Source organism: Rhizophagus irregularis, chromosome 10, assembly GCF_026210795.1.
Source record: "Rhizophagus irregularis chromosome 10, complete sequence".
Taxonomy (NCBI): domain Eukaryota; kingdom Fungi; phylum Glomeromycota; class Glomeromycetes; order Glomerales; family Glomeraceae; genus Rhizophagus; species Rhizophagus irregularis.
The window spans coordinates 627,071-649,103 of NC_089438.1; the positions used below are offsets into that span (position 1 = coordinate 627,071).

At 28.7% G+C, this 22,033-nt stretch overlaps 2 protein-coding genes across 2 annotated transcripts; one reads left to right on the forward strand and one right to left on the reverse strand.

Annotated features, from left to right (window-relative positions):
- Positions 1-1,220: 1,220 nt before the first annotated feature.
- On the forward strand, positions 1,221-5,141 carry OCT59_001691 (uncharacterized protein; the record flags this gene model as incomplete). Its single annotated transcript, XM_066144004.1, has 12 exons — positions 1,221-1,509; positions 1,580-1,740; positions 1,827-1,948; positions 2,034-2,222; positions 2,304-2,454; positions 2,540-2,947; positions 3,029-3,325; positions 3,413-3,602; positions 3,680-3,949; positions 4,019-4,201; positions 4,281-4,857; positions 4,955-5,141. 12 exons carry the CDS (start codon positions 1,221-1,223, stop codon positions 5,139-5,141), a joined length of 3,024 nt encoding a protein of 1,007 aa, XP_065995209.1.
- An 11,508-nt stretch (positions 5,142-16,649) lies between these two features.
- OCT59_001692 (uncharacterized protein) lies at positions 16,650-21,140 on the reverse strand (the record flags this gene model as incomplete). The annotated part of the gene is made up of 9 exons (XM_066144005.1): positions 20,871-21,140; positions 20,486-20,781; positions 19,794-20,394; positions 19,499-19,719; positions 19,359-19,434; positions 19,105-19,277; positions 18,705-19,029; positions 18,569-18,630; positions 16,650-18,482 (listed from the first exon to the last, which is right to left on the reverse strand). Exons 2-9 carry the CDS (start codon positions 20,549-20,551, stop codon positions 16,650-16,652), a joined length of 3,357 nt encoding a protein of 1,118 aa, XP_065995210.1. The 5' UTR covers positions 20,552-20,781; positions 20,871-21,140.
- Positions 21,141-22,033: the final 893 nt, after the last annotated feature.

Here is a 22,033-nt window from a genome sequence, read left to right on the forward strand (position 1 = left end):
TGTTTTTTTTATAGAAAACAATTTTATTAAAAAAAAAATAATAATATAATTATAAAATCGTATGTGTATAAAAAAATCGTATAATTCCAACTTAACATATATTAAATATATATACTGTATGTACATTATATATGTATAGTATTATGAAAATCGATGATGTTTTGAATCAGTTCCCAGTTTGGTTCACTCATTTGAACTGATAAACCGCAGCTCAGTTCGGCTTAACCAAATTAAACTGTAACCGATAAAGAATCTATTAATAAAATAAACTGTTCTGCATGACTCATTATTAACAAAATAATAATTTATTAAATTTATTAAATTTATTAAATTTTAAAGTGAAAAGAACATTCGATTTTTTTTTCGCATGTGCATAATAATAATTGATGATTATCAATTTTATTAAAATAAGAATTATATTACAAATAAGAGAAGGTATTAGATGAAAAAATTATGATTACTTAAATTTTTACGACTTTTTCCGAAAACATTTTGTGCCTAATCAAAAAAAATCAAAAAAACAATAAAACAATGTAATGATTGATGACTTTCCCTTTCCATATATAGAAAATTTTATTTAGCTTGCGAAATTTTACACAAAAATTGACACGTTAAAAAGGTAAAATAGATCCGCCCAATTAAACGGAAAAAAAAACGCCATGATCGAATAATATAATTTTGTGTAATGAATATTTATTATTTCTTTGTTATAATCAGGATAATTTTATCTCACGGAAAAAAAAATTGCCTATCGATTTATCAAATAATGAGAAATTAACGCCTAAATAGAAATTTCTTCGGATTCTTCTGCGCCAAAATGAACGAAACATGAAAGTTTATTTAAAATGGTTATTCTTTTACCCGTTCCGATTGCCGAATGAGTAATTGTATCACATCCGTTAACAAAGGTATTGGAGTTTTGTTATTATACCGGAATATTCTAAGAAACGAATAGGGTCGATACGCCTTGTCATACCTGTCTCCGAAATGGTAGTGTAACGGGACCGTGCAGTGCCCGACTTTAAAGACGGCTTATTTTGGTTAGTTTGTGGAAATCAAAAAAGAATTTTTACGTCACAACCTAAAATAGTATCATTTCCGAACATCGATCTTTTCCGGTATTATCCGAACATTAAAGTAATATCAATTTCGTCGAAAACTATAAAATACCCACAGTTTTCGCTTAAAATTAGACAATAAAAAAAAAGTTAATAAAGAAAATGGGCTTTTTTAAAAAGAAGAATTTGCCTACATTTCCAGTTCCTCCTGCACCTTACCATACACTACCTGTTAATCAGGTATCCATACATACAAAAACTGACATTGATGATGGTCTTACGCCGCAAGAAGCTGCGCAAAGGCTTGAATTATATGGTTTTAACGAATTATCAGGTCAAGGCAACGTTAGCGTTTTTGCTGTTTTATACAGACAAATTGTAAATGCTCTAACGTTGGTCTTGGTTATTGCAATGGTCATTTCATTTGTATTTAAGGATTATGTAGAAGGAGGTTCGTGTTTAATTATATAAACTTATATGTAACTTCTTAAATTTTTTTTAACCAATTTTTTTTTTATCAGCTGTCATCGCTTTTGTTGCTGTAACAAACACGCTAATTGGATTCACTCAAGAATATAGTGCAGAGAAAACTATGGAATCTTTGCGCAGAATGGCTTCTCCGACTACAAGAGTAATTAGGGGCGATTCATTGATCTCCGTTTCAACCAGAGACATTGTAATTGTAAGTACAAGTGACACCCGATGAGCTGATCATTTTCCATATTTCATTTGTACTGAATCACATGATTTTCAATCAATTATAATTAGGGTGATATTATCGTATTTGAAGAGGGTGATGTTATCGGTGCCGATGCTCGTCTTTTTGAAGTATTTAATTTAGAAGTGGATGAAGCACTATTAACTGGAGAATCCATTCCAGTTGCTAAATCGTAATTTAAATAATTTATTTTTTGTATATTTTTATTTAAAAATTTGTTCATTATTTATTAATATCATTAATTTTTTTTTCTTTAGGGTTAATGAAATTGAAGATCATGATAAACCCTTGGGCGATCGTATTGATATGGTATTTTCAAGTACGACTGTAACTAAAGGACGTGGTAAAGGTATTGCTGTTAATATTGGCATGAAAACTGAAATCGGTAAAATTGCAAAAACATTGGCTTCCACTTCTGTTGTAACGCGAACTCCTTTACAAAAAAAGTATAAATATTTCTTATAATGATATTAACATTTAATTAATTAAAAAGATAAAATGTTAATTTTAATTTAATCGATTAATAGATTGGAAATTCTTGCTTATGCATTATTCGGATTAGCGATTATTTTAGCTATTATAGTATTCGGTGTAAATAAATGGTTAGTAAACAATGAAGTTGTCATCTATGCAATTTCACTTGGTATCTCTGTCATTCCTGAAGGACTTGTTGCTGTGGTAAGAATTTAACTTTTGAATTAATTAAGAAGTCAAATAAAAGAATTATCAAAATAATTTATTAATACTCATTAATTTATTATAGATTACATTAACTATGGCTTTTGGTGTACGACAAATGGCTAAAAATTATGCTATTGTCCGTAAATTAAATGCTTTAGAAGCTTTAGGATCAGTTACAAATATTTGTTCTGACAAAACTGGAACACTAACACAGAGTAAAATGATTGCAACTGATGCTTGGCTTCCAGGTGATGGTCTTTATAGAATTTCAGGTAGAAATGGGTTTAGTCCCGAAGGGAAAATTTATCGGTGTGGAACAAATGGAACAAATGAAACTTCAGAAATTGAAGTTGAGGATGAAGAAGTTACTTCGGACAACATGAGATATGCTTTTACACGTTTAGTTCAAGCTTCAGCACTTTGTAATATGGCCGTCATTAAAAAAGGCAAAGGCGATGATGAATGGCATGCAATTGGAGATCCAACCGAGGTAAATATATGAAAAAAGAAATTAATATAATTTTTTCACAGAATTAGTTTGACATATATATATTTTTTCTTTTGTTTTTAGTCAGCTCTTCAAGTTTTCGCTCATAAAGCTGGACTATCAAAACCAGTCCTCACAGCAGAACCATTCAAATTTGAATTAGTTCAAGAATATGCGTTTGACACTGAATTGAAACGTATGTCTGTTGTATGTAAAGAAAAATCTACGGACGCATATTATGTTTTCCTTAAAGGCGCAACAGAATCTGTTTTAAACCAATGTACAAAAATACAATTTGGTGAAAACGAAGTAAATCTTGATCGAGAAAAGTTTGGACCTGAATTATATAACGAATTGGAAAAACTTGCAAGCAAAGGGATGGTAATTATCAAAAGAGAAAGAAATATCAGTATTTAACTGAAATTTTAATTCAAAGAAACTAAAATAAAATATATTATTATTACATAGCGTGTGTTATCATTGGCATACCGTCGAGTTATTAAATCAGATATTGAAATATCAAAATGGACACGTGAAAAAGCTGACACTGATATGATCTTCTTGGGTTTGGTTGGTATTTATGATCCACCGCGACCCGAATCCAAAGCTGCCATTCAAAGATGTTTTGGTGCCGGAATTGAAGTTCATATGTTAACTGGTATTTTGTCTTTTTTATTAAAATAAATGAATGAATGAATGAATAAATATATAAATTAACACTTTGTTTATTATTAGGTGACCATCCTACTACTGCTTCTGCCATTGCAAAAGAGATTGGTATTCTTCCTCTTTTATGGTCTCCTGAATTAGAAAATGAAGGGAAATTTAATTCACAACTTGTAATGACTGCCGCACAGTTTGATGCACTTTCTGATGCAGAAGTAGACAATCTTTCAGAACTTCCAAAAGTTATTGCTAGATGTATCCCGGATACAAAAGTAAAAATGATTGATGCTTTACATCGACGAAATAAATACGTTGCTATGACCGGTGATGGAGTAAATGGTAAATAATGAATATTTATTTTTAGAAAAAAATAAATTTGTTATTTAACTTTTTAATAAAAAATTATAGATTCACCCAGTTTGAAGAAAGCCGATGTCGGAATTGCTATGGGATTAGGTGGTAGTGACGTAGCTAAACAAGCTAGTGATATTGTACTTTCTGACGATAATTTTGCAACAATTGTCAATGCAATTGCTGAGGGACGTCGAATTTTTAGCAATATCCAAAAATTTATTTTACATTTATTGAGCGGTAAGTTGCGGTATTTAATTTAATTTGTTCATTTTCATTGAAGAATTCTCTATTAATACTGCTTTTTTTTTTAATAAAGGAAATGCCGGTGAAATTGTTACATTAATTATTGGACTCTCTTTCATTGATAGCGATGGTATATCAGTTAATCCTATGTCACCCTTACAAATTCTTTTCTTAAATATGGTTACAAGTTCGCCGCCAGCTATGGGATTAGGCGTTGAACGTGCATCTGGTGACATTATGAGGTATCCACCACGCTCAAAAGGTGGACTTTTCACATGGGAAGTGATAATTGATATGATTTATTATGGAATTGTTTTAGGTGGATTGTCATTAGCAAATTTCGTTATCGTAATATATGCTATAGGAAATGGAAATCTTGGGCAAAATTGTAATTCTTCACCATATGGACAAGAATGTGCTCCAAATGATCCTACATGTGATCCAATAGCATTAGAAATTGCGTGTCATCAAATTTATCGTGCTAGAGGAACTACATTCGCCACATTTACTTATATTTTATTAATTCATGCATATAATTGTCGGTCATTAAGAGATCCTATTTGGACAATGAAATTATATGATAATAAGATACTATTTTGGTCCGTATTTGGTGGTTTACTAACAGCCATTCCAACTTTCTATATTCCTGAGTAAGTAAAAAAAAGTCTTATTATTTATTTATTTATTTTTCTATGAGATTTTTTTTTTAATTTTCCTTTTTCCTCTGTTTTCCTTCTTTATTATTAGATTAAATTCCAAAGTATTCAAGCAATTAGGTATTGGATATGAATGGGGGTTAATAGTTGGAGCTGTAATCATATTTGAAATATTTGTTGAAGTTTATAAATTTATGAAGAGAAGGTATTTGAAACCTTTAGAGATTGTCGAAGGAGAAGGATTAAAACGTCAATATTCTTTAAATGAATATCCATAAAAAATAAAATAAAAATATAAAAATAAAAAATAAAATAAAAAAAATAAAAAATTTTATTACATTTTTACATTTTTACTATAACAGATAAGGGAAAATTTATTTAATTAGACATGGTCATGTGATTTTACGGAATTTTTTGATTGGCTAATTTTTTCAATTTTATTGAAACCAAATTTTTAAATTACATTGTTATAAAAATCATAAAAAAGATTAAAGCCAAAGGATTTATAGAAAGTAAAATACTTAATATTAATACATTTTATTTATTAAATCCAACTTTTTATAGTATAGTATTTATTTAATTTATTAATAATAGTGATGAAATACATGATATAACAAATATAAAATACAATATCATAAAAGTTCAAGTAAAAATTAAATAAAAAAATTCTTAAGTATACAATAAAAACAATAAAACGAAAACAAAAATCAAGTCATAAAAACCGAAACATAAAAAAATTAAGAATTTCAGCCAAAATATAAAAATCCCAAGTACAACAAATGAAATCAAAAACTGAATGCAAATAAAAGCAAAATCAAAGATGAGGTCATAAAGTCCAAGTATAAAAAATGAAATCAAAAAAATTCCAGACCTAGTATAATAAATATCCTAAGTACAATTAAAATAATTAAAATGAAATTTAAAAATCCAAAGTAAATTAAAAACCCAAGTACAATAAAGGCAAGACAAGAAATTGCAAGCCCAATATAAAAAAATAATAGCACAAAGCAAAGTATAATAAAAAAAATTGAAATGAAAAGCACAAGCGCAAGTAATTGCAAAGCACATATAAAAAAAAAATAACACAAAGCCGAGTATAATAAAAAAAAATTTTTAATTTCAAACGAAATAAATTCAAAAAAAGTAAAAGCTCGAAAAAAAAAAGATTAGCTAAATTTCCAGATCCAAAGAACACCAAAATGACTGAAACATAAAACTTACCGCTTACTAGAATGTTGAACTAGAACTTTAAAATCTAAGAAAATAGTTAATTAAGGAATAAAAAAACAAAAAGCAAACCGAGAAAAATGACCGAGAAAAGACAAAGTTAAAAATAAAACATACTACCACATAGAGGTGACATGTAATACAGATTAATTCTTTTAAAATTTGGTTAACGATTAATTCATGTAATTGTAATAATGAGAAACCAATGAAAGTGTAATCAAATAGAATAAAAATTGGATAAAACTAAGTATAAATAAATGAATTAGTGAAATGAATAAGTGAATAATAAGAAATTTTTTTAAATAAAATAAATTAAACGAAAATAAAAGATATATTTGCTGCCTCAGCCGGCAATAGCGGCCAATATATCCGAATTTAGAAAACTAATTAAAACCAATACTTTCCGAACTATTTTATTTCTTTCTCTCCCATTTATAAGATTTAAATTATACACTGTAGTGTCTGAACTTACCTAGTGAATTTATTAATTGTGAGCACAGAATTGTATTTAGTTTAAGTGTATAAAATTTTAGAGTATTTCTATCTACTGCGGTCAGAGTTGACCTTAAACTATCGTCAATATCATCAAATAGGGTTTATTTAGGGGATTAAAGTGGTCCGCGATGACATTAAACTAGCTAATTAGGATAATATAGAATTATTGGTTCGACATTTTATTTTGGAAATTATCATTTTAATTGGTATTTTAATGGGTCTTTATTTAAGATTTAGTATAACATCAGAAAACACAAAACCCATCAATTTGAATAGAATTAGATAAGAAATGAATTAATATATTTCACTCAATTTTTAATTGGTCGATTCTTTTTGCCTTTTCTTATGATAAAAAAGTGCCACATTAATTATTATAATTAATGGTTTATAACATATTTTACAGGAAAAAGATTTTGTATTGATTTTTGTAATGAAATTTAATTTGATTTCTATAAATATTACCAAATTCATAATTCAAATAAATTTCAAATAAAATGAATTTTAATAAAAAAATTTTAATGCCGCACAGTAATTTTTTTATGATTTGGCGCAAATGTGTCACCGCGGAGCAGCTGCACAGTTTTTTTCATATGGCGCACAGAAAAATTTTACAAATTGTGCGTCACAAAATCTGATAAATAAAAAATTTCTTTTCTTTTAATACCAGTGCCGCATACATATGATTGAGCGCAAATTTGTCACAGCGGAGTAGCTGCGCACAGTTTATCCAAATGCTGCACAGAAAAATTTTACACGTTGTGCGCCACATGCATAGTGATTTTTTGATGAAAAATAAACACTGAGCGGAGTGCTACTCATTTAACACTATTCTTGTGATAGAAAGATAGATAATTCTCCGATTATTATCAATGGTGGTTAATCTGCAAACCAACAATGTTAATGAATCTAAAAAAAAAGAAACAAGTGAGTACTATTAAACTAAACAACATGAATGGTTGGGCAGCAAAACCTTGACACACAATTTATATGTTGAAAACAGAGATAGACGTTCACAGTAAGCAGTCTAAGACCGCGTAACTGTGGCCACGATGAGCTTCTAGAGCTCTGAAACCAAGGGAAATAAATCCATGACAAGATATCACAGTGCTAGAGGCCGATAATTTGTTCCTCCTTCAGAACAATGGACCTCACATGACCCGTGAGGAAGGTGCATAATTATTCCCGCTGTAAATGAATAGAATAATAGTCCCCACATCTTGTCACGCTATGGTGGTCTAGATTTTCCTTCTCAAACAACATGAAATTTAAAGAAATAGTACCTTAATTAAAACTGATCATTATTGATTCTTAAAGTCCAACCATAAAAAGATTTTCAGAGCTAAAAGATGGTGAGATCTTTATTTCGCCACCCTTTACTTCCTCCACTTGTTCTTAATTTCACTGTTTCGTCATTCCTCCCCTCTTTGGTTGTTGGTGCCACGCCTGGGGAGAGTTGCGTAGCATAAAAGGACAGGCTTGGAACGTTAGTTGGGTAAGTTGTCTGAAGTAGGACGCGACATACTGTTTGTATTTTTTTTTATTATTAAGTATTTCAAAATTTTTTAATAGAGAAATACGCTACTGATCTTTTTATAAAAAAAAGAAAAAGTATAAGCAAGTATAAAACGCGAAACGCGTTAATCAAAAATAAATTTAATGAGTCATGGGATGATGGGAGTCATGAGTCATGGGAGTCATGCGCCGCACCACAGCCTGATCACTGCCTGATCACGCATCAATTACATCATTATTGATACAGATTTTTCTTATTATTATATACTGATAATCTGATATACAGTATTTTACTATATAAAAATTCGGTTAATAAACTTATTATTTATTTAAAATTACTTCGCACAGATATTATTCGACCTTTACTCCTTCTGAACAAACTTAGGATTCTTTAAATATCTACAACCGCTGTTTCTGTGGACTTCTACAGGCAAATCATTCGAAGGACCAACAATCGTATAAACACTAGAAGCGCAAGAATCTATTTTTTTATTTTTTTATTATACCCAAAAAATGTGAACAATAATAATAGGAATAATTTGAAATTAACATACGCGAACTAATTGTGTTATTGCTATTAGGATTACATTCAATACCAGCAGGATGACACCCGTGAGTTTTTCAACATATATAAGGAATAAAAATAATAAACAAATGAGAGATATCATCCGAACACGGAGAAAAGAGATAAGAAATGGCCGCGTACGAAATAATACAATTTTCTTTTATACAAATTAAATTGCGGTTCATTTAGAAAGTAGCACCTGATACATTAAATAATTAAATAAAATAGTAACTTTCTATATTATGCATTGTGTTATACAATAAATAGTATTTCATATTTTGAAATATTAGTTAATACAAGATGTAACAGGACTTGGAGGGTGAACAGGTTTCTCATTTTCTTTACGATTACGTTTTGATTGACAAGACTGTACATGTCTTGATAAATGTCCATGTCGAGTGAAGCTCTTCGTACATCCATTAATTGAACAATTAAAAGGTTTTTGCCATGAAGAATTAGGATGTGAAGTTGTAGATTCGGTAAAAATATATGTTGTAATCGTACGAGACGATGGGGATGATGAATTATTTCCTTCATTTTGAACTTGATCACGGATATAAAGAGTTGACAAATTTTTAAAAGGAACTGCAATCATCTTTTTATTTCTGTGATCTCTCTTTTTAAACTATCATGAGTTCTTTTATGTCTCGTCAATTCGTCAGATCTGGAGAATCTTTTGGAACATCCGTTCCAAGTACATTTATGGGGTTATTCTCCAGTGTGAGTTTGGATATGTCGGTTTAAATGCTCCAGTCTGTTGAATTCACGAGTGCAAACTTGGCATTTATGAGTTTTAGGATTTCGGGATTTTGTTGGAGACCTATTATTTTGATCGCCTACTTTCGACACAATTTTTTCATCTGCTGGACCATTTATTAATTTAGCGAGGTCGTTAGACATTACGTAAGAAAAAGATTTTAGGAAAGTAACGGGTTGGAAAGGATTCGACGGAAGAAAAAGAGGGTAAATAATTAATAAAGTGTTGTTTTAAAAAAATTTGGTAGATTTATATAAAAAAAAAATTTTTTTTTTTATATTTCATATTGTAACTCAAATTTGTTATAGTTATACATCTGCATATGACAATTGCCAAGATACAATGATAATTTACAAATTAAAGTGTCAATTATTTTTACCGACAAATGGTTCACCGACAATAAATTTTGATAATCACTTTAGATTGATTGGCAAGATTTTCCCATGGTCGGTAAATATTGTCGGATTCAAGTAATCACATGTCATTTGACTATAATAAATTTATTATAGTATGTTCGGCTAGCTAAATAGATCGTTATAAGACGACTATTTTTTTTTTTAATAAATATATAATATTCTGTGATGATTATCACTAATTTATCAAAACAAGAATAAAGGATTATGTCAAAAAAACAAGTTATTTCCAACAAAATTGAACTTTAAATAGACCTTTCGTGTTATTAATATTAAATTAGAAAGAAATTTAAAATTTTATAATATTAGTTGTTGGTAGGTTTATAAATATATTATACAGTTTAAATAAATAAGATCGCAAGTCAATGGAAAGTTTAAAAATTTCTTTTAATGAAAGTTCATTATAATGAAAATTAAAATTCACGCATATCATATGATTTATATGGAAGTTACATCGAAAAAAAATGAATTTGTTTCTATTTATAAAATTAAATTTTCAAATTCGCATAATTATAAAGCCTTTTATAGACTATAAGCATCAAATAGTCAACGTACTTTTCTACGAAGATCATCTATTGTCGTGTGTCAGAGAAATTTTCATATTAATTTCTTAATTAAGTTATACATACAACCCAATTTCAACATCGGGGCTAGCCAGTGATACATGATGCTTCTATAATTATTTTTTCTTGATTATCTCATCTACACGGCGCTTCTTATTTGTGGTTTCTCACTAGCTGTTACCCTATCCCACTATAATTCCTAAAATCCTCTTCACATTCTTGCGTAATTCGGTTGGATCTTTAAACAATACCTGGATTAAATTTAATTTCTCTTAGATACTACATATAGTAATGACTCTTTGATCATTTTATCATACAATGGGGCATTTTTTCATTTGGAATTTCGTATCAATTCCAATATTCTAGTTTTTATTTAAATTGATCATAAACGTAAAAAAGTTGCTACTGCAGCAAGGTACAAATTTCAATCAATTTCCGATACCCCGATTGTTCAATCAAAATTTAACGGAACCGTAGTAAAATACTCCTGCTTTTTTTTTGTAAGAGAAAGCCTTAATTATCAATGTACTCTCCTGGCTTACCTTAAAATAAAATAATAATAAAATAAAATAAGTAAGAGAAAGCCTCCATTTTTTATTGAAAAAATTGAAAAAACAATCGATTATCAATTTTTTTTTAAATTCAGGGGAGGCGGATTCATTTTTAGTGATCTGAGCATTTTCTGCATTAATTTCACATTTTTCTTTTTGGCTTATTATAATTAATTTGATATTGTGACAATTAGAATTTCTTCACATTATAAGCCATTAAGCGCCTTCAATTGACTTTTATGGTACATCTTTTATTAAATAGTAAATTACGCCACCCATTATTCTTTCTTGCGTATTTACATATTTATATTATTTGTTACGTTATACAATGGCGTTCATTTTTGTTCTTATTCGCGTGAATGAAATTTTTGAAGAAAAAATGAATACCGTTTTAAGGACAAAGATACTTCACAAACTTTCACTTTTTTTTTTTATAAAAAGGCAGAGATTCTGATATTATCAAGCAATTTATTTTGAACAAGTATGTTTTTGATATATTTCGGAAGATATAAAAAAACATTTTTTTTTGTTACTTTTTGAGGTACGGAATTGTTTAGTCTTCCATATTTTTAATATTAAATCCATACATTTCAGTAACTTTCAGTATCAAAACATACCAAAAACATTATGAAAAGTTGCTAGGTCATATAAGGATTACTTATATCCTGGCCAATTAGGAATAAGTAAAATTTTATTATTCCAATTAGCCAGGATATAATTGGTTTATCCCCTGCCATTTACACAATAGTAAGTTTTTTATAGTATATCGTGAATATAAATATAGTATATTTTATTGTTGAATCTTATTTTCTTTCGCTTGGTTTTTTTTTCATTTTAAAAGAAAGATTTTAAAAAAATGATTAAATTTTAAAAAGCTTCGTAACTATTACTATTACACTTGAAAAATAATACTGAGATCACGAATAAATTAAAAGAAAGATTTTCTCATTTAGAAAATGCAAATCTTTCTGAATTACTCAAATTTTCAAATCTGTCTATTATAGTAAAATCAATAGTTAATTTTTACTGCAAAATCTCCTAGGAACGGATAATTTTGCCGTATAAATTTTACCTATAAAATTTTTTTATTAAGTAAAATAAAAATTAATTGATTACCTTTTATTATTATAAGTTAAAGTTGGTCATATATTCTGCTCAAAGAATAATTTTCAAGGATTGTAAAGCTTTACTGAATTTAGGGGTTCGATCCGTAATCCGGTAAATTCAGATTGATCCGATCATCTGAATTAAAATCGGATATCCTCATCCGATGATTTCTGGCAGATGGATCCGTAAAATTATCGGATTACGGATTGTTGATCATCCGGATTATAATCCGGATTGTAATAATATAAATTATTGGGATCGAAAAAAATTTTTTTTCGAAATTTAAATTTTAATTTTTAAATAAAAATTATGTTGGTCTTTTAATCCTAATATTTAATTTAATGATTTATCTTTTTTTTGCAATTAATTTTTCTCATTTTGGATCATTTTCACGTTATCTTATCCCTATTTTTATTATATTCCATTTACTCCCATACCATTTTTATTTTCACTCCTTTATCTCTTACGGAACTTGCCCAACTATTTTTTTTTCTGAAATGTAAAACCTCTATTATGGCAGATAGCTCAGATTTTTATCCCAATGAAGATTTTAACTTTGAGATGACGGATGTTGTGTTAGAACAGCAAATCGAAGCACCTGAAAGTTCAAAAACTTCACATGAGTCAGTAATTACTAGAAAACCACACGCCATTCAAAGAACCCTTCCCTTTTCTACAATATCCTCAGAAATCAAAGAAAAAATTAGAGTCTAAATTTTTAAAGATTATAAATTTATTAAATTGCAATAAATTATTATTTATATTATTAATATAATTAATTTTTTTTTTATCTAGGCGAACTTCCTGAGACTAATATTAAATATAAGCGTAAAAAACCATCATTTACTCAGGAGTATTTTGAAAAAAAGGCTAATGATAAAGGTGAAGAGATCCGAGTTTGCAATATTTTAGATAAAAATGGAATAAAATGTGGTCAAGAATATAAATGTGGAAGAAGTGGAAGTTCAACGGGCAATTTGATCATGCATCTTAGAGATAAACATAATATTGTACCAGATGATGATGCAGATATTTCAAAAAAGGTAAATTTAATATTGACTGTTGAGTATTTATTAAATTTTTTTTTAAATACTTCATAATGTTAATTTTTAGCCGCGAAACTCTAAAATTACTGATTTTGCACGAAGTCATAAACCTCATCCTAAACATATTCAAAAAAGACATAAAGAAGCGACCCTTAAATGGATGTTGCTCACAAATCAACCTCTTTCTGCAGTTACTAATGAAGCCTACAAAGAAAAAATGGCAGAATTCGATCCTTCCTTCATTATTCCAGGAGAAAAAAAAATCAGGACAATGATCGTTAAGAGTTACAAATTTAATCGGGAAAATTTGCAAAATCTTCTTACCAATACTGCTGAAAATGTCTCTCTTACAATTGATCTTTGGTCTAGTAAAGCCAAGCATGGGTATTTAGGAGTTACTGCAACCTGGATTACATCAAATTTTGAAATCAAAGATACAATGTTAGAAAACAAATATGTTTCTTCTCCACATACCAGTGAAATTATTGCCAATGAACTTCACCAGTGTATTGAAACTTGGAATCTTGAAAATCATGTAACTTCAATTACCACTGACAACGGATCCAATATGGTGGCAATTTTTCCTTTCTTAAATCAGAAAAATGGGTGTGAAAATATCCAGCGCCTTCCTTATACAGTACACACTCTCCAATTGGCAATCGGAAAGGGATTGGCTTCAGTGGAGATTTTAGTAGCACGCGCAAGAAGACTAATTAATTTTTTTCAATATCAAAAACAGGTGGAAAGGTTAGAGCAGGTGCAGAGAAAACTTGGCTATAAAGATATTTTGCGTTGTATTCAAGATGTATCTACATGATGGAACTCGTCTTATTATGCTTGGGATCGTTTATTTTTTTTAAAGGATGCTATTATTCAACTACAGACTGATTTATCCACATCAACAGATCGGGAAATCAAGAAAGATGGTAATAGATTGAAGAGATTGTTACTTAATGATGATGAATGGGAGTTGTTAGATCAACTTGTTGATATGCTAATGCTATTTGAGGAGGCAACACGTGAATTTTCTGGAAATTCATATATTACCTTAAGTCGAGTTATTCCAACAATTAAAGAAATGATTTTTGATTTAGCTACTGAAGTACCGTTAAATAGTGATGATTTTTCAAATGAGGATACTGTATTTGAATCAGAAGCTGTAGAAACACAACAAACTGACTTTGATGATGATGAAATTATAAGTAATATTACAAAGAAGAAGATTTCAATTAAAAATCCATTAAATACAGTAGGTGTTTTGGAAAAAGTAAAACAAAATATTTATAGTGCATTGATATTTTACTGGAATATTCCAAATGATCTTGGTTTAATGGCAGTTTTATTAGATCTCGTTATAAAAGCTTGGATTTCCTAGATGAGGATGAAAAACAACGAATTATCCAAAAACTCCGCAGTGAATTTGGTGATGTGGAAATACCAGCATCTGAACCATTAAACAACCCAGCTTCATATGATGCAGAACCTTCACGTTCACATAAAGAATATTGTCAATGGTGGCAAATGAAAAATAAAAAGGGGATAAATCATATTCAAACACACCAATTGTTGATGAAATTGCAAATTATTTGACATTACCATTAGCATTGGAAACCGAAAATCCTTTAATTTGGTGGAAATTACGGTTGCAAATGTTTCCAAAACTTGCCAAAATTGCCCAAAAATATCTTGCAGTTCCTGCGACATCAGTGTCAAGTGAGCGGTTGTTCTCAGATGCCGGAAATCTTATCAATGCTAAAAGGACAAATTTAGACACAAATTTAGTGGCTAAAATACTATTTTTAAAACGAAATATTAAAACAATGCATGTTTTTGCATCAGAATGGGACGAAGATGAAACAAGTCATGTTGAGATAGATTAGGTTTCTTCAATAAAGGTTTTTTAATAAAATATTGTAAATGAAGTATTTTCAATAAAGTCTCTTCAATAAAGTGAATAAACTTTCTTCAATAAAGTAAAATTATTTCTCACGGTTTTAAAATAAAAGAATTTTGATTTCCTAAATCTGAGTTGATCAGATTGATCCGGAACTTATGGATTATCCGTATAATTTTCAAATCTGGATTATTGACCGGATTTAACGGATACAGTAAATGAAATCCGAATTTAATCTGGATTGCCTTTAAAAAATTGGATCGAACCCCTAACTGATTCAACAAATCTTTTATAAATTATTATAATTTGTGGCGTACAGTGTGACACGCCGCCCATAGGATAATAAATAATTATCGTATGTTGCCACCGACGTGTTGAGTTCAAATTTCATCTTTGCTAATTTTTTTTTTTTTTTTTTTTTAAATTGCGATAATTTCCCCAAATTTAATAATTTTCATATTAATTATGCACTTTTGCTCATAAGAAAAGGCTAAAGAGTGTGTTAGTTTTTATTAAGGGCAAACTAAAATTTTATTTACCAAAAATCGAACTACGGAATTTCTAACGAAATCCACTTGTATTTATACATTTTAAGAAAAATATTTCTAATATTTACTATCTTTTTCTAATAAAAATTGAAGAAAATAAAAGATCTATTATCATATGACTATCTCGTAAACTATAAATATAATTTTATAGGCTAATTATTTACCCATCGGTTAATTATTTACCCATCGGCTAATTATTTATCCTTATTCTATTTTATTGTATTTTCGGTTATTACAACAGTTGGATCAACTTATAAAAATAATTTCAACCCAATACTTCGTCATGTTGTGATAATTATTGTTATCAATTGTTTACGATGAAGTTAGTTTGTATAAAATTTTTCGATGGTCTGAAGATTTATTTGAAGTAAAGCAGAGGACACTTAAATTGACCCATCACCCATCTATAGTTCCAATATAGTACATGCAATACTTTCAAATACATTATAAGAATCGTAAGCGAAACAAACTGATTGCTTTAAAAACAAACTTTTATAAATACTTAATTTCACATTCTTAATTTACAAAAACGGATAATTTTTATGACATAACTACATTTTATGGATACGTAACTTTTTTCTATTCTTGATCCCACAAATTTAATTACTGTACATTATTGAACGTTTGACTCTTGTTCATGATCATAGCAATCTTAAATGATTTGTATGTGCGAATGTTCAATATATAGGCAAAAATATTTTCTTTATTACGTTTCTGAGAAATATTGAGAGTATACTCAAAAAAATGACATTAAATTTAAAATTTACGAATAAAAAAAATGCACTAATATAGAAATAACTTTTTTTTGATTATTTTAAAATTATCTTTTTTTTAAAATAAATTCTTGAAAGAAACATGATTTTTGTTGATGGTTAGGAGAAGTTTATTAACGGAAGTAAGAATTCAAATTCTTTTAATAATTATACAAAAATATTTGGCAGAGTACGCCACAATAATTCTTTAAACAATTAATAAGATAAACATGATCCAAAACCAATTTTATTTAAATTCTTAGCTAAATTCTTTAAACTGATTATAACTTAGATTTTTTTCCTATATTCATTACTGATCACTACAATTTTATCTCTTGAACGTCAGTTTTTATTTTTTAACTAATTGAACAAAATGATTCACTTAAGTTAACAAGTGTCATAATTTCCTTATTCTTTTCTAACTCCGGTGGTAAGTCTCCAGATTCACTTTCTAAATATTTGGCAACGTCATCACGTACCTCTTCCCACTTTTTTAATTTGAAATAATCTAGCTGACATGCTTTATTTAAATGGTTTAATAATATTTTTCTTGATTTTCTTCTTATTCTTTCATTAGTTACAACCGTTTCAACATCTTCCTCATCAACAATTTCAATATATATCGGAGGATTGTCTACATAAATAACATCTCTACATGATTTAACTATTTCGGCAATAATGTCATTCTCATTATGCAATTGTTCCTTATCTGCATCACACCTGTCTTTATCATTAAAATAACGAAATTTAGTTCTCACAATAGTAACATAATAAAGAATGTGAGTTTTAAAAATGTCGAAAATGGAACCCTTAAGCAAGTTAAATATTTTTACTTCTTCCGCTGTGAATCTTCCATCAACCACAAATAAAATTTGGCTTATCCCTTCTGGTATAGAAAAAATTCCATCTAATATTTTATATAAAACTCTCCTTGTAGATAGTTTAGTATCCCCAACTCCAATGGTATCAACCACATTAAAACATTTCCCCATCCATTGAAAGTTTTTTTTCTGGAAACTATTAGTGACGCTAAATGAATTTCCGCTTTCATCAAACTCATCAGAATCAGTCAGTACATTGCATAATGTGGATTTACCACCACCAGTATGGCCAATTATTATTACATTCTTATTAATTCTCTTCTTAACAATATTCAAGTTAGGAGGATATTTAAACCTCCAAGACTCAGTGCCATTTTGATGAAATCCTTCCAACAGAGTTTTACAGTTGCTTACGTCAAGACCAGTTAAATTACTATTAGAACAATCAAGAAATTTCAACTTGGAACAGTTGCTTATATCTAAATTAACTAATTCTTTAATGTTGGAACAATTAAGTTCTATGATATTCGGGCAAAAATTAACACTTAATATCTTAATTGAAGTATTCGAACAATTGAGTTTAGTAAGATCGCTGACTTCTAACTCAGTTAACTTCTCAGCTGATGAACAATCAAGCTTGGTTATATTGTAACAATCAATCATAGTTAAACTCGTAAGTTTAGGAGCATTAGACAAGTTAGTAATCTCATTAAGTTGTCTACAACTACTTAATTCCAAACTAGTTAGCGCATTTGTTGAATAATCAATCGTAGTAAGTTTTGGACAATCAATCACGGATAAATTCTCAAGTTTAGATGACTTAAACAAGTTGGAAATATTATTAAGTTTAGTACAACCACATATTTTCAAACTAATTAACTTCTCAGTTGATGAACAATCAAGCTTTGTTATGTTTGGACAACCAAAAATAGTTAAACTAGTTAACTCATTTGCTGAATAATCAAGCGTAGTAAGTTTTGGACAATCAATCACGAATAAACTATCAAGTTTAGAAGACTTGTATAAGTTAGTAATATTATTGAGCTGAAGAAAACTACTTATTTTTAAGCTAGTTGACTTATTAATCAACGAACAATTAAGCGTGGTCAGTTTTGGACAATCATTCACTGATAAACTTGTAAGTTTGCTAAGTTCAGACAAGTTGGTAATATTAAGTTGAGGACAATTACTTATTTCCAAATTAATTAATTTAAGACTCTTCAAATCAATACTTTCTAAATATTTAAAGCCTTTTAGTTCTAAATAACTATTAAAATTGAAGCGTTTGTTACCAATAATATCTATAAATTTTCCTTTTGAATATGTTTCATCAAACCATCGTTGGTCTTTTTGTTGCGATTTTTCATTCTAAAATATAAGAGTTGTTAAAAAATAGGAAAAAACAACTGAAAGCGTACATTATGTCTATTTAAAATTTTAAATGTATTGCTTACTTTAAGAATTGAAACAACATCTTGCATATTTGGACGTTTATTTGGTTCATATTTCCAACATTCTAATAAACAAATCAATAAGATTTAATCTTAGCATTAATTAAACAATAATTAAATAAATAGAATTATTTATTACCTGTATATAATTTACTATATTTGGCAGGTGTTCCTTCAATAATTTCTTCTCTTCTTCCCTTTACTATTGATACGGCTAATCCTATGTCATAATTATCATTTCTATATGGTTGAAATCCACTTGAAATTTGCCACATTAGAACACCAACGCTATATACATCAGACTTTTTATTTAATTTATAATTTTGCTGGCCTTTTAACCTTTTTTGATCAATGTAAGGTAACGAACCAAATATTTTTAGATTGCTTGATGCAACAATATTTCTTGATAATCCAAAATCTGCCAGTTTTAACTTTTTCTGGTGTACAAATACATTGCTAGCATGCTATTTTAATTAAATGAGAAAAGTTTAATACTAATCAGTTAAAATCAATAAAATAAGAAAATTTTAAATTATTACCAAATCACGATGAATAATTTCACATTCATGTATACACGCTACCGCACTTGCCAGTTGCAATGCAAACTGGTATTTATCATCCCATCCAAGTTTATCAAAATTACGCTGTAAATAAGTATTTAGTGTATCACTATCAGCATATTTCAAAACCAATGCATATTCTTGATTTATATCTAAATATGTATTAAACAAAAGTTAACTCCATTAAAAAAAATCTCAATTAATAATATATACAATACATATAAAAGACATACTATTTTTTTCTATTTTTGTGATTCCATGAAATCGTAAAATATTTTCATGAAAATCCACTCTTTTTTGTAATTCTATCTGTAAAAGAATTAAATTAATAAAAATTAAAAATAAAAACATAAAATTATTATAAATTCAATACTTCATTAACAATTTCTTTTAGAGTTGTCTTATCATTGAAACATTTTAATGCAAAAACTTGATCAGTATTTTTCCAAACAGCATAATCGACGCTCCCAAATGAACCTTTTCCTATATTTCGTATTATTTTAAATTCTGAATATTTATAATATGTAATAGATTCTTCGGCAATTGAATTTTCTAACCAATCTGTATAGATATTTTTTTCCAATTTGGGCTTATCTGCTATATTAGAATAATATATTATCAGTTTTCGTTAAAATTCATTGCTTAAATTAGATCAAATTATTTTATACCTGCATTTGAAATTTCATATACTTGTTCAATATCGGGACTCGATTTTGGTTCGCCATCCTGATAAAATTTTCTTAATAAATTCAGATTTGGGTGATCAGAAGGAATATCTAAGTCGTCATTATCATCGACATCAGTATTAGGTATAGTATCATCGACATCAATATCAGGTACAGTATTAGGATGTAGATCAATATTTAGTTTACTTAGTTTACTTAAAATTTCATATACTTTTTCAATATTGGGTCTCGATTTTGGCTTACTATTCCAACATTCTTGATAAAGTTGTTGATATTTTGGAGGTGTACCCTTAATTGGCTTTTCTCTTTGATCATCTTTAATGTGATAGTAAAGTATATCTTGTTTACAGCCAGAAAAAGGAGGACTTCCACTTGAAATTTCCCATAATAGAACACCTAAACTATAAATATCGGACTTTTCATCTTTTTTATATATGACATTCTTAAAACATTGTGGTTCACAATATGCAAATACCCCCATTTCGTTAGCTATCGAATTAGTCTTAACTTCTGACAACTTTTTAGATAATCCAAAGTCTGCAATTAATAATTTTCCATTATTCACTAATATATTTTTTGAGTGCTATAAAATAATTGACAGTATTCATTAGTTATCATCAAAGACAAAATCACAAACAAAATACCATAAATCTATAAAATCAATGCTCCTTTACCAAGTCTCTATGGATTATTTCTTTGGAATGTAAAAATTTCAATCCGCTAGTAATATCTAATGCCATTTGAATTTTATTATTCCATGTCAAGGAAGTAAATTTTTTTTCCAAGTATTCTTTTAAATTTCCTTCATTAGCATATTCCAATACCAAAATATAATTCTCAATATCTATTAATTTAAAATAATAATAGTTAGATCGAATATTGTATTAAGAAAAAATGAACATAAAATACCTTTTGTTATTCCCAGAATATGTATGATGTTTTGGTGATCAACTTCGCGAAGAAGGTTTAACTGATAATAAAGGTAAAACAAAATCATTTATTTACATATATACTGAATGTATCAAACTATTATTTGTACAACATAAAAAGAGTACCTACCTCCTTGACAAACTCATCATTAACATCATTAAATTCCTCTTCTGAATTATTACTGATAAGAATTTTTAGTGCGACTACTTTATTAGCCAAATTTGCTTTACTCACTTTACCGAAACGTCCTTTACCAATTTCGATGATTTGGCTAAATTTATAATATTCAAAATAACAGATATTCCCATTCTTTATCTTTTCTTCAATCCATTCTTTTACCGAAGTCATTTTGTCATTTAAGTTATAATAGTGGAATTGTATTTATTTATTTGAAAAAACTTTTTTCGGAGTTATGAATTCTGGGGTATTTTATTTCAAGCCGTTAATGCATGCATGATGCAATTGATGCATAGATACATGAGATATAAATAGGTCACAAGAGATCGGCACTCATTTATTATTAGCTCTATGATTCAGGGCCAGGATTTCATAATGCCGCCTGGCATTATTCAAAAAAGGAAGGATATACACGTTATTATGGGTCCTCAATTTGGGCATTGGGCTAAGACATACAGTATCTGAGTGCATAATTGAAAAAAATAACTATGCATGTTGCCAATCTGATGTCATGTGTGGCTTCATTGATCAATTTTTGCTTGGCCTAGTTTCATTTCGCATATTTTTTTTTTTAAAAAAAAAAGTTAGCAGCGTATTTCATTTTTTATGTGTAACGTAGAGCAAAAAATACATAGAGGTAAAGTTAACTAAATTAACAATAACCCTATAACTAACCAGTCTATCCTAAAATAAATAAACGCACCAGACCAAGCCATCCAAAAAATAACAAAACAAAAAAACAAAAATCTAAAGCTAAATTAAAAAAAAAATATCTATAACTAGTGCCACTTATCGAAAAAAAAAACATATAACGAAAACTTGTAACTAGTAACATTCATCCCAACTGAATCCAAACCTCCATGGTTTAGTCACAATAGATCCCGCCGAAGGGATACCATGATTAATACAACGAGAGCCTTCATTGGCCAACCTCTTCCAAGTGGGATGGATGGCTGGAAAAAAAATCCGATGACGTCATCTTTTGTGCGATCAATTTGCCCTATAAAAAAAGAAGATTCGGAATCTGTCCTGAAAAGTATGGAAAATGTCCGGAAAATTTCCGTGCGTCCGGAAAATGTTCAGAAACGGTCACGTTTTGGAACACTTTCCGGACG